At 31.5% G+C, this 14444-nt stretch overlaps 1 protein-coding gene across 1 annotated transcript in view; it reads right to left on the reverse strand.

The window, feature by feature from the left end:
• Smp_198740 (ubiquitin-specific peptidase 24 (C19 family)) overlaps positions 1-14444 on the reverse strand; it is a gene marked incomplete at both ends in the record, with an annotated part of 49310 nt that overhangs the window by 23639 nt on the left and 11227 nt on the right. Inside the window, 8 exons of the mRNA XM_018790844.1 lie at positions 1396-1770; positions 2542-2618; positions 5432-5546; positions 7266-7397; positions 8390-8536; positions 9507-9565; positions 11074-11533; positions 14128-14342. Of these exons, the coding sequence (XP_018645862.1) occupies positions 1396-1770; positions 2542-2618; positions 5432-5546; positions 7266-7397; positions 8390-8536; positions 9507-9565; positions 11074-11533; positions 14128-14342 (1580 nt within the window). The remainder of the gene's footprint in view (positions 1-1395; positions 1771-2541; positions 2619-5431; positions 5547-7265; positions 7398-8389; positions 8537-9506; positions 9566-11073; positions 11534-14127; positions 14343-14444) is intronic.

Raw genomic sequence — 14444 nt, forward strand, 5'->3', positions numbered from 1 at the left:
CGAAAATGGTTTTAGGTGGCTAAAGGCAATCGGTAGAAAACCGTGGTCCTGCATTTTTTGGCACCTGGGATTCATCAGAAAGGTATAACTGGAATCCTGAGGGGACTGATATGCTGCAGTACCTAAATACGCGCTACCCAACAATGCGATCAGAGATGTTACCATCGAGCTAATTAAAACATGAGCGAATTACTGTAGGACTGAGACTTTAGTATTGATTGAGCAGTGACGTCATATTGTCTGGTCCCCATAGCTGATCATAGTTCGTCAGGACGCTATTCGGCTAAATGGGCGAGTGAACGTCGCGCCAGAATCCAAGACCTGGTATCCTAAATCTGATTGGTCCGTCCATAAATTATAGTCTCATCGTCTTGGTTTAGTTTCTTTAAGCTCACAACTTACTCTAGCAACAGACATCACGATTCGAAGAACAAAGCGATCTTAATGTATATTTGAATTGACTCTACAAATAAAACCATTTCCGACATTTTTGAACTGTCTATATTAATTTTTTTCCGAAATATTGTTCTTTTTTATGTATTTTAGCGGTCTTCAAATATTTCTGACTTTCAACATTGTCAAAACTTTTAACTAAGAGACGAACAATCTACTTATAAGTAGTCAGATTATTTGACACAAATAGTCGACTTCGATTGTAAACGAATTAAGTTTGTACTAAATAGTATTTTCATAGTGAAAGCTCCTTAGAGCACTTATAAAAAAAGATTTATTCATGAATAAAGAATATCTTTTAAAACTATCAAAACAACCTACTACTAAAATGTGCGAAAGATTTATTGATGATGTTCTATTATATATATCAAAATCGATTCCAAAACGTTCACTTCACGAAAAGTCAGTAGTGGCTCCCTGTCAACTGGCTTTCATATGACCTCAACATTAATTATATCAATCCAAACGTAGGATTATCGATCAACATTAAGTACCAGTCCACTTGTTTGTATTTGACCATTGAGACATTTTTATCAATCTTAAATTTAATTATTGGTCGACACTGTTTAGGCACATAGCTTTTAACCTACACTTAGATCGTATAGTCAATTTTTTAGATTTGGTTGAGGACAGATTATATATCTTTCTGTTTCGTTCAAACCTACGTACTTTAACAACCCACTTCCTGACTTTTTTTGATTCATCAGATCGTTTTATTTGTTTATTCGTTCGTTTCAGATAACGCTGACAGTAGAACAAGAATACTGCTTCCTAAATTAGAACATAAAATTCTAGACTCAAATTTACAGATGCATTCCATAACCGCCACCCGATCGTTATATTTATTTCTTTTTCACATTTAATTGATAGTTTGCAATACATATGTACACATAACTTTTGAAAACCATATTGTAAATATTAATTGTTCTAACAAAAACATACTTCTAATCGTCGTCTACAAGTATCAAAGAAACGACGATAACATGATTCTGGATCACGTCTTAATTTTGGTGCTAACTGGCCCCAGTGTACATTTAATAAAAGTAACCTAGCTGGTTTTGCAGCATCTAGAGATGACTTTGATGACGAGAATGTTGACGCTTTGAATGCTCCAATCTGTTGTTGTTTTGATGATGAATCACCAACGCATGATTTGCTTTCACACGGTTTATCAACAATAGAATTCGAATTAGTATATGTTTCGTTATCTACTAGACGATTTGAATGTCCACCATCTAAGCTTGCATCACTTGATGGTAGAGCAAGATATAAATCCCATAGAAAATCTAAACCAATTAAATCTGGTCTTTCAACATGCTATTAAAAAAAATAAAAAAGCAAATATTCATTTAAACAATAATTAGCTTAGAAAATTTGTTTGCAAAAGCGGATAAAAGTGTTCATATAACACTCTTATGAATTCATAAAAATTTTTTAATGATTTTAAGCTTATTTTCATCATGAAGTGACAGTGTTTAATAATTGAATACCAACTCACTGCCTAAATAGTCCTGTGTTATACAACAGATGTATTTAGACAATTTACTTATGATTGGCTAACGAGAGAGAGGACAAACATAATACATTATATATAACTGACCAATTTTTTGTTGTAAATGACTTAGTATACTTTTGCTCTTAATACCTGACTTTTGATTAAACAGTTAGACAAGAGCATCTGTATTCATGATCTGGCATACTTTGAAGTTATCAAAATAATAGACTCCAAAATTTTTACTTCATTCGAAGTGGTCATTCACATGTCATATAAAGTTCATATTACTTCTAAAAGTTAGCAGTAGTGAAAATAAGTATCAGGTATAATCATATCCATACATGCAAAAGAAAATCACTAGACAATCTGAAATACTTCACTGTTATTATATAGACCTCTTTGTGTTTTTTTAGGTTATGAATCAGATTTGATTACCATTCTACCTATCTATTATTGAAAGTTTCTTCATACGAAATGAATGTCATCTATTATAACATCTTGTTTCATTTCATATCAATATATTCACACTTCCTAAATGTAATTTACATAATATAGGAAAGAATTATAATTAATACTGTAATTTAATCACGTACCCATGATTTTGCTACTTGTTTCATACGACCTTCATTTAAATTGACTTTTTCGAAAAATCCTTTGAAACATTCAAAACCTAAACCACAACAAACAGCAGTAATATCGAAGAAATAAAAGTAGACTAGAATGTAAATATCATGAATTTTTATATATTTATTTAAATAAATTATATAATAAGTCACCAATTAAATATATTTTAATGTTGTATTATATAAAAAAACAAACTAATCAGGCGATTAAATATTCAATTTTCATTTTGTTATCTTAACTTAAGGGAATTCAACCCTAAAGAAATAAACAGTATTTATATTACACCTGTAATCAATGAAATGGAAAATTAATAAGTTCAATATTTTTTCACCGTGTAAACATATATAGGTCAGTAATCTGCTATCAATCATTTATTAAACTGTAGTATAAATAAATTCACTCAGTATTGTTTGTTTAAATCTTCCCATTGATGTTTAGGATTGCAACTGGTCAGTCTCTAATTGGCATATTTGCATACTGTGCGTATTGCCTCGATATAGCTCTAACTCACAAGCATTGTAACGTGAACATCAACTCTGAGATGCAGGTACATCCAGCTGACGAGTCACAAACAGGACGAAACGCGCGTCCTGGATTCCACTGCTAACCACTATCCATCTTTGCTTACAATGTAGTAAAAATAGTTGCTAAATATATCAATGCATATATATATATATATATATATATATATATATATATCATGCTTGTATTTGGAATTCAGTAATTTATAAGTATTGATATATAGCATACAACTCGACCTTATCGTAATAATTTTAATTACTTCAAACTGACTAGATAAATAACTTGAAAGTTCTGATTTCCATTTTATAGTTTAGAATTTAAGAAAGCTACTGGAAAAAAGCAAAATTGAACGTTAGATTCAATTTTTAATTGGTTAAGCGTGTGTCAATATTCAAATGGCTTCAAAAAATGTAGCAAATGTGCATCATAGATTCTCCTTAACGGGGTTACTATCGGAAAACCATGGAGCACTGGTAATCTATTTTCACCTTAGCATCAAACTCCAAAGTACGTACCTATGACCCCTTCCATGGATAGAATCTAAGTAAATTCGTAATAAATACTACCTACAAACTAAACCTTTATATCATTTCTTAAAAATCAAATATCTAATGTCATAATTTAAATCCCTAGTTAAATTAATTAAAAGCGATAACCTATGCAAAAAGTAGAAATTCTTCTCTTCCATCATGCTTTCTATTAATTATATAGGAGAACTGACAATCGCTTAAAAGATCATTTTCGAGTCCCAATCAAACAAAGAAATCCAAAAACTGTCAATAATGTACAAACTATTCAACCTGGACAATATAGGTTAGTAGATAAAAGAATGGATAATTTACAACAAAAATGAAAGCCACACAACAATCAATCAACTTTCAATTTGTGCACCGTTCACATTCCTACACTTTTTAGTTTACCTACCCAGATTCATCAATTAGTATATAACTATAATTATAAATATGCATAAAGTAAACGAGATTGAATTTTTTTCATAAAATATTATCCGAAAAAGTGCATTTAGCTAGAGTTTATTATTTTTATTTAAAAAAACCATGCATGTGAATACTGTAAAACAGGATTTGTGTAAAAAATGTAAATAATAGTACGATCGATGCAAAAAAAACAAATAAACGTATCATTTTGGGAAATGTTTAACAGGTATATATCAGGGAATTCATATTTTAAAAAATATTAGGCTGACAGGTGCTGTTTATCTATATTTTTTCTCAACAGAATTTGATTAATTCACAAAATTATGAACAACTTTTGGAACAAACATTTATTGAAGACTATCCAAACTCGCTGGATGGTATGTCAGAAGTTGTGAAAAAAATACCAACCCAATCGATTGACAATGTCTTACCATGTTTAACCATTTAGGGAGATAAAACATTTTTTTCTTTGAATTCTTTGTTTTGTTTGCCTAAAAGAATACTGTCAGTTAGTATTATTTATTTACAATATTTTCAAAACACAAATCTATACGTCTGTATTTTGCTCCCAAATGCCCTGGTACGGCCGAGAGTGGGGAGAGTCCGCTCTCCCTCTCCAAATGCTCTCACATGGCCACGGGTATATAGCCTCTGCTAGGGAAGTCCTAATCACTGCCTTCTCGTGGCACCGGTGTTGTTTACGGAATTGAGAGAACGAAAAGCCGGTGCTTTAACCGGGTTGGTGGACACGGCTAGTCCGCCAAGGTAAGTGGGAAAACCCTGATTCCAAATCAATGGTGCACATGGGCTCCAGTATCCTGAGGGAACAAATGGCATATGAATCAATCGTTGGTTACCGGCTACCATGGGACTGCATCTCCTCACGATGCTCCACTGTCTTGTGGATTAGAGCTTTAGGTCCAAAGCTCCGGGTGTGGTCCCCTAATAAAACCACCTGTTTCAGTTTGGGCACCTGGGCAGTATCATAGCCCTCACACAAATCAAATGAGATTTGTGTGGCGCATATATATCTGGTGCTTTCTTGTACCAATCTTTATGTGTTTAAATAAATAAATACGTCTGTTTTGAACTTTAATTACATTCAAATGATTTCTTTATACATGCAAATAATCCTAATAATACGACTGAATAATTTACCAAACTACAGTCAACATGCTTATACTATCAATCAAAAGTCATTTGATACAATTTATCATATTAGCCTGTTTTCTATTTCTTACCAAAAAGAAAAATATTGAAAATACTTTCCTTTAATTTTCATCATAAAATACATTAGATTAAAAAAGATCGTTTTAAAAAATTTTGACTGATAATACTCACAATTTATACAAGAATAAGAAAATCAATTTGTAAAATAGAAAAAGTAAAACATCATACTTACCAGCGATCGAACGAAATAAGGCAGGATTTGATTTTAAAATCACTTTTGTAAAAACAAATGCTTGAGCATCAGTATCAAGAAAATTTAAACACGATGAAAACCAAATAAATGCTTGCTAAATCCGATAGATTAAAAGAAGACAATCAAAGGAAAGAAATAGAAATTAACTTATTTAAACGTTAGAATATTTTTCAAGTGACATATATGTTCATTCAAATAGTCAGAAGTTACGCTGGTCTAAAAGATAAATTTTTAACATAACTTGGGAGTTTTTTTTAAAAAATTATTAAGCTAAGATTTGCCTCGTATCAAAACCGCAAAATTAGGTGCGTGCAGACAGTAATTTCGTATCAATTTAAACCTATTCTGGATTATAACCCATGATCAGACTATATTCTACATAAAAAAAACTAGTAAATGAATTGGACATGAGTGTTTTGTGAGACTACGAATTCCCTGATACAAATTAAGAGAAAGACTTAATACTGGAACGAGAAAACTGTTAATTGCTGCATGTTTGTTCGGACCACTTATCAATACAGATTTCTGATGAAGAGTACAAACTCATTAATATGCATATATCTTCTTTAGTAAAGATGAATAGTGTCTATCAGTGGAATCGTGATTTTTTGATTCCACTGCTTGCCAATGTCCATCTTTACTCAAACGCTCGTAACTTCATAATGATATCGAAGTAATCCGCCAAGAATACACACATACTAAAAAGAGACTGATCGAAATTGCGTCCCTAACACCAACAAAAGGGAAATTCAAATATTATATATTGCCGTTCCTGGATTTAGCGATATACGTATAGTTGTAAACAAGTGAATAAGGATATAACATTCAACCTGAATTCTGAATTCCCTCTACTAAATTTATTATACATGGTAGTAATAGAAATTTATGACTACAAACAAGATTGATAGTTGCTCACTACTGTGGAGTTTAAATCTTGAATGAAAAAGATGTTAAATTCTTGCTCGTTATCAATATTTCTGAAGCTTTTAGCAACCTAACATTTAAACTGAAGAAAAATTTACAAAATCCACTTGTATAAATGAGAAAGTTATACATGAGGATGTACAAAAACAGACAAGATAATTTTAACTTTCTGACCTATAAAATCGTGTTACATCTAATATTAAATTAACCAAAAGAAATAAGGATTTTTTTGTTAGCAAATAAAGTGTATCAACTTCACTGTTTAAACAATCTCACAACTTCAAAAAATTATTAGGATTTAATAATTATATAGTAAATAAGCAGAATATGAATAAGACATTACAACATAATATCCATTTTCTAACTAAATCTAATAATCTGAACATCATACTTCACAAAAATCATGGTACATAAAAAACTAAATATTTCGCATTTAATCTTATTTGTGTCTAGATACAATCCAGAAACATACACTTAAACTCATATTTGTAAGCAACAAAACGGCATCCAGTTAAGTCGGACACCCATCATCAAAGACTGATCAAATGAATTTCTGAATTTTGACAACAGGGAAATACGAACGCTTACAAATAATATCATATGTCTTGGACAACTTTGTGGTTATCTTGACTCAACAGCTTAATGAATAACGTTTTGGTATTTAAAGTGATTACCATTGGGTTTCAATCTCTCTGTGAACACTGGTGTGAAGGTACGACTGCCAAGTGGAACAAAATGGGTATGGTGAATTTCATTGCTAGATACAACGCAAAAATACCCTCATATAATTGTTTTATGAGATGCAATTAGTATGGCTTCTAAGAAATGAGTTTGAATATTAGTTTAAATCACATAAATAGTAGAAAATATTTGTAGAATAATATATCACCTCACGATCGAATGGAGCAGCACGTGTTTGGCCAATCAATGTTTCCCATAAAGCTTTCGCACGTTCAACGCTTAATGTGAGTTCAGCATTTCGAAGTAAGAAATTCAAAAGGTCAAAATGCCGTTTGATTACCTGAATTAGAAAAACAGATAAATACTTAATATTTTTTAAAGAAACATATCTGATATAGAACTATGCTTAAATAGAAAGTAAACTTGACAAAAGTACATTGTACGCTGACAAGATCACCCTTAATTGCATCGAGTGTTTTGATAGATTATTTACGGTAAGTTTACGAAACATTGGTATCAAGCATTAGTTCAACCTTCTTTTCCAGTTTTAAAGTATTTTATTCATTATAAACATGAGATAACAGGAAATACATTATTTAAATATCTGGATCATCATATTTAACATAACTGATATACTTCGTAACTGCAACAATTTGAGACAAACTATTACCAGTTAAGAGTAAATACTTAGATAGATTAAATATTTTGTGGATCAAAACAATCAAGACTCATAAGCAGGAAAACAGAAATAAAAGTACCAGTGTAAGTACGCGTTTATTTTGTATTATATCTTCAAGGTGGCATCAACAGATTATGTAATTATGTACAGATAGAACAAAAATTCAACCATCACAAAGTTCCATGCTAATTGTCAGTTTACTTTGCTTGAGATTCTCTTCATCTGACACGTATTTCTGTAAATCTATTTATTTATGGTAGAATGTTGACAACAATCTAAAATTTGTCTCAGCCCCATCTATCGGGTTGGGAACTCTATCCGATCACTTATCATAAAATCAATGCCCCTAACATATCTGTGAGTGGTTCTAGCAGATCATGTTGATTTCAGACAAGCAGAATTCTTTAAAAATTTTCCCCTCTTCCTCCATTCAATAAAGTGGAATCATGAATGAAGAAAATGTTTTTTCTCAAAAGATTATATGTACAGGTGAATCTTGGATAAAAATCCGGCTCAAATACAAGAATATAAGACTGCTAAATAAAAAATCTTGAAAGAATTTCTCGAGGACATAAGAAAAATCTCATAGATATAGCACAAACCAAAGGTATTCACAGAAATTATTAAATTATCATGATCCAAAAATAACTTACATCACTATGTCTGAAACCAAGTGCATCCAAACTATCTGCAGTTAAGAGATCACCATGAGATGAAATCGCCCATTTTTCATAATGTAGCAAAGAATCAACAACGCGAGTAATCAATTCATGTGAACGATTAAGTTCATGAAGATGATCCTTTATCAATAATGAACAAATGAATAATTATTATAATTATATTTTGACAATAAATAATCGTTAGGTATTAACTGGCGTTAAAATAAAATTGATTTTACAAAGTATAAGACTACTAACTACAGAAAATACTTTAGATATACAATCCAACTTTGTAGAAAAGAAAATTGACTACGGTTACTTTTGCCCAATCAATGTGGAAAATTTGTTATGATTTTAAAGGTTGATAATTTACTAAAACAAAAAGCTGTGTAGAAACTGTTTAGTTTTCATCAGAAAATGAAATCAGTTGGAAAAGTATTGTAAACCAGATAATAATAGAAAAATGTTAAGTTTCTTTTGGAGACTTTTCAACATGCCCTAGCGAGGACGATACATGGAACAAAATCTACAACTTTCATGCTTCAGAGACAGTAAAATACACTACAACCCATGAAGCAGAATTTAATGGTTCTCATTTTCGCAAAAGTAAGCAACAATTGCCCGTTCCCATCGGCCATAGATATACCCCAATCTCGATGTGCTTGAACTTTGATAGTCACGACTTCTCAACAGAACTTTTAGAATTCCTCTCCAATCTAGAACAAAATAACCAACAAGTCCTCCTTGTTTTTTCCAGCTGATATCAAGTCCGTGATGACAAATAACTTTAAATAGAATAGTTTTCCTCAAATCTCCTAACTTTTGCCGAGAATTATATTTACTATTATTTGTAATCAAATAGTATTCTGGTGTTATTTACAATAGCTTATTTGGAAATACTTACGGTCATCATGAAAGTTATGTACAAGAGCTTATCTTTGAAAATACTTCAATTATAGAACAGTACACTTCATTATTACTATTGTATAGGTAAACTATCTGAAATCTCATTCGTTGCTAGTTTTAAACTAACAAAGGAATAAATAAACAATCTGTAGAGAAACGCTACGTGAATCAATACGCAAATATAATTAAACGAAAAATGACTTACTCGTTTAGCTTTTCCAACAAAATTTTTCAATATGAATTCCAATAAGGATTTTAGATAGGCTAGCATAAAAAATGTCAGGGAGTTCTGCAAACAAAGACAGAGTAAAAATTATTTAGATTTTACAGAAAGAAGCAATGGAAAAAAGTTAAAAAGGTATGTGAACAAAATTATTTGAAGGTTTGTTCTTGGTCTGCTGATTACCTGAGTTAAATCCTGTTGAGATAAATTTGTAAACCAGGAAAAAATGAACTACAGCTAACTGAGACCAAATATGAATTCATTGTGTAATCTGAACTTATATCTAGTGAGTTCAGAAAAACGTTATCAATGTTTCATATTACAATCTATTTGATCATCAATAACGTTTCAATTAAAATATAAAACAAAACAAAACAGATGAAATTGAGTGACTGAAATTTAAACTTTGTGTAGAAGATATAATAGAGATCCAAACATGTAAACTTAAAAGAGATCTAATCACGGCTAGCACTGTTTATAGTCTTCGACGATTAACGCGGACCGAAAAAATCAAATTAGTTGAAAAACATAACTTTTTGATAGGTTAGTTACTAGATATATTAATTCCTTTCAACTCAGAAGTAAAATATGTACTGATTTATAACACCAGATGTGTATTTTTCAATATTTTGTGTTTAAAAAAGTATTATAAAGCTTATATACACTTTTCTGCACAAAATAAACAATAAAAAGAGATTCTATGATACTCAATATGTTTCAGCATTTGCATTTGATCAACATTATTTTCACGTTAGATAAATAATCGCTATAATAGCTTTCAAATTGAACAGTTAGCAGATACTGGTGAATTGTATCCTGGAGATATCAGCTAAAGGAATATCATCAAATTGAAAGATTATTTAATCACTGGGAAACTAATTCTTAGTATTGTCACTAAAAACATTGTACACCACTCACTATAAATTAGAAAAAAATTAAAGGATCACAGTCTACACAATAAGACTTCAATTTTATGTTTACGCGTCCAAGATAAACTAACATGTACAATTTAAAGTTAGTTCCATAGTATAATCTATTTCATTTATTTAACATTAGAAACTTATTTATTTGAAAAATAGATCAATTAACAAATAATCCCTAGCAAATAAATAGTTTGTAAGCAACACCAAGATGATTCCACTTAACTTGTGTTTCTGTAGAAATGACTTAGAAAAGTCAGAAATTCAATTTTCTGTCAATTGGAACACTAAAAATTATTGTATTATTTGAAACAGATTGTTTATTGGTTACACATGATTTGTTTTTGACACTATAAACTTTACCCATAATAATAACATCAGTAATACAGGTTTGTTAGAGAAATGCAATAACAGAATGCATAACAATATTTATATTAAAAAGCTGTTTAAGCTTCATCCTCTTAGGATTAGACGGTTAACGCATAATGACAGTAAATAAATAATGACGCAAAAATATACATATCATACTCTAAACAACTTACATGTCAACTACAAATGAATAACTCACCCGACTTATATGACCTACAGCTTCTAACAACAGCGCATCGCTCGTATTCTTTGCTCTACACCTGAACAATGAAATTCACGGATAATAACCAATTGTTGGGCTAAAGCTGCTTCAATCGGTTCAGGATGCATATATTTTGGGAATTCCAATGGTGCAGTAGAATCTGTTGTGTCCATTTTGTGCCCATGTGAAACAAGAATACGATCTACAAAAGTTATCTTTTGTGGTGATGATTTTTTCGGTTTAAAATTTTGTCTGGAAAACGTTTTTGCTTCTTCTGAATAGTCTGAATGAGCTAAACGCCATAATAATTCTATGCACATATCAGCTGTATTAGGATCTCTGGAAGATATTCCAATTCTACCAATCATATTCAATAGTCTTGCACGTGCATGACGTATGGTAGATGGTTCATCAGGTGGAGGTAATGGAATAAGAGACGCTTTAGATTTTCGATTGTTATCAGATTTAATATCAGGAAAGATATGTGAAATTGCTTGTAGATCTAGATTCATCCAGCTCTAAGGAAATTCAAGTATGTTGAAGAATTATACAAACATGACTAATATAGATAATGCCTATAATCTTACTGCTATGTAATTATTAAAAATTATGGAAACTCCGTACTTAATCTAAACTGTTTTTATTATCGTTTCAGTTATGAGTTAGTCACGTCACCTAGAAGGAAAGCTCATCAAGTTCAATCGTGTATGATAATGATGAAGGTATTTTATAATTTGGGCATTAAACTTTGGATATTATGATATGTGGATCAATGAAAATTGGACTACTAGGTGGTAGACTGATTAGCTGACATGAATAATTTAAATCAATAATAACCAGTTTATAACATGAAAATTTAGTAAAGTGAAATCTTCCAATTATAATTCGGAGAACATTTATAAATGAACTTTCTACAACTTATATCGTAATGAATTTCACATCAGCGTCACGTGTTCATCTTTAGCATGGTTAGAAAACAATGATGTTGCGAGAAATAAAATAAAAAAGGGGGATTCAATCCATTTGAAACACTAATTTGCTTTTAAATAAATATATCTTCAGTTTGCATTAATGCTATAGAAACGAGCAACACTATATATAAAGGGGATTCGTGAATAATTGCATTCCTCTTCGCTAAGACGCAGGTATATCTGACTGACTAATCCCAAGTAGGAAGAAATATGAGCCCTAAATCCCACCACCAACCATTATCCAACTTTGGTAAAAATATGTGACTGAATGACAAGATATAATTAGTTCTTTGCTATTCTGTTGCTGTACTTATTACTTTCATTACTTACCTACGCCTGTTACCCCTCGTGGAGGAGCATAAACCAACCACCCGTACTCTCTATCCAACTCTCTTCTGAGCAATCCTTTCCATTTGTCATTCATCCATTTCACGTCTGCTTCCAATTCTCGACGCAGTGTGTTTTTTGATCTTCTTTCCCGTTTCCCATAACGATTTCAAGTTGGCGCCTGCCTCATGATACGGCTTGGTGATTTCCGCAACGTATGTCCTATCTATCTCCAACATCTTTTCCTAATTTCCTCTTCAGGTAGGAGCTGTTCATTATAGTATCCGGTCAATGAACATTGAATATCATGAGCAGACAATTGTTTATAAAACACACATGTACCGTTTTGGTGACAGTTATAGTAGTTCTCCACGTTTCAGCTCTGCACAGTAAAACTGTCTTGAAGTTCGTATTGAAGATTCTGACTTTGATATCGGTTGACAGTTGTGTTTGAGATCCATATGTTCTTCAATTGTAGGAATGCAGCCGTTGTTCGACCAATCCTTGCCTTTACGTCTGCATCAGATCCTACTTGATCATCGATGATGCTGCTGACCAGTTACGTTCTCCATCAAGTGTGATTGAGTTGGTGTTCTCCGCATTGCATTTCAGTATCTTGCTTTTATCCTTGTGTGTGTTGAGGCCTACTTATCCAGAGGCTGGTGCCACATTAGTTGTCTTCATCTGCATTTGTTAGTGTGTATGGGATAGAACAGCTAGGTCATCTGCAAAGTCCAAATAGTCTAGTTACATACAAGTTATCTATTGTTTCCCATGCTTCCTTTCAGATGTAGAGGTCTTCATAATCCAGTCAACCACCAGAAGAGGAAGGGGGAGAGTAAGCAGCCTTGTTTGACACCAGTTCTCACCTAGAATGTATCTGTCAGATGTCATCTATGAATGATATTTCAGTATAGTCTGTCGTATGAGTTTCAACATCATATGTTTTCTTAGGTTATAACAAAGGTGGAAATTTGAAAAGTACTTTTAATAAACATCTTAAAAGTCTTAGCTTCATAACCAGGTTATCTATGAGTCACTAGTACGTTTGTAGATTACTTGTAAGATAGCCTATTTAGGCTAAGATACTGTAAAATTAAATTTAACTGTACACCAGTATGATATACAAGAGACATATGCACTACAAAACATTTGAGTTAATACTAATATACACAAGAATATTGAAAATACCACTTTGAACAGTATTACTTCTAACTATTCTAATAATCAATTTTTGAGATAAAATTAACGTTAATTGAAAACATTTATAAAACAAGATACGAAAATTCCAAATATACTATTCAATAAAAATGTTATCATAAAGATAAATCAAACAATACAAGAACAGATGACATCAATCGAAGTATGGTAAAATAGTGCTTGGAAATTGCAAAGTAAAAATTAGTAGTGTTTATGGTAGTCAAAAATTATTTGGATACACATAAAGTCATTTGAAGGCAATTTTCATCATTAACCAGCATCAACTAGGGAAACATCAAAACCAGAAGTGACCGATAATATTAAGTGAAGAACGTGCTATACTGTAAATGGACTAAAGTTTCAAATGTGAACACCGATGAGTAACAATTTACTTGTCAGATGGTATCATGCTCATTACAAAATCTAAAGGCTGTATATGGCATAACACGTACATTTTTCGGCTTGTACTGTTGATAAATCTCAAATTATGACAAAAGCTGTCTGATGTTTCGCTGCATTCATCAATACTATTTCAGTTAATGTTAACTCGTGAAGATTAATTTAAAAATGAACTTTAAACAAAGCTTATAAATCATGTAAAGTGTTCAACTAACCAGTTCAACAAGAAAAAATAAATGCTTTAGTTGAGATTGAGTAAATCGAGATGACGCCAAATCTGTGAGTAAATTTAATATATTATCTACTGCTGCACCGTTTTGATGTGATGTTCGATGCCATAAAGTTGTTAAATCATCATTTGTAATACGCTCACCAAGAGAACGGAAAAAGTTACTTAAAGTAGTCATATACGCTGTATTATCCAATTTGTCTAAAAATCAAAAAACGTTTAGACAAGAAATAAAGGAAATATTAATTATAAGAACTAAGTTCATCTCATTACTGATCAAATGAAAAGTACCAAACCTAGATA

The sequence above is a fragment of the Schistosoma mansoni genome, assembly GCF_000237925.1.
Source record: "Schistosoma mansoni, WGS project CABG00000000 data, supercontig 0013, strain Puerto Rico, whole genome shotgun sequence".
Lineage (NCBI taxonomy): Eukaryota > Metazoa > Platyhelminthes > Trematoda > Strigeidida > Schistosomatidae > Schistosoma > Schistosoma mansoni.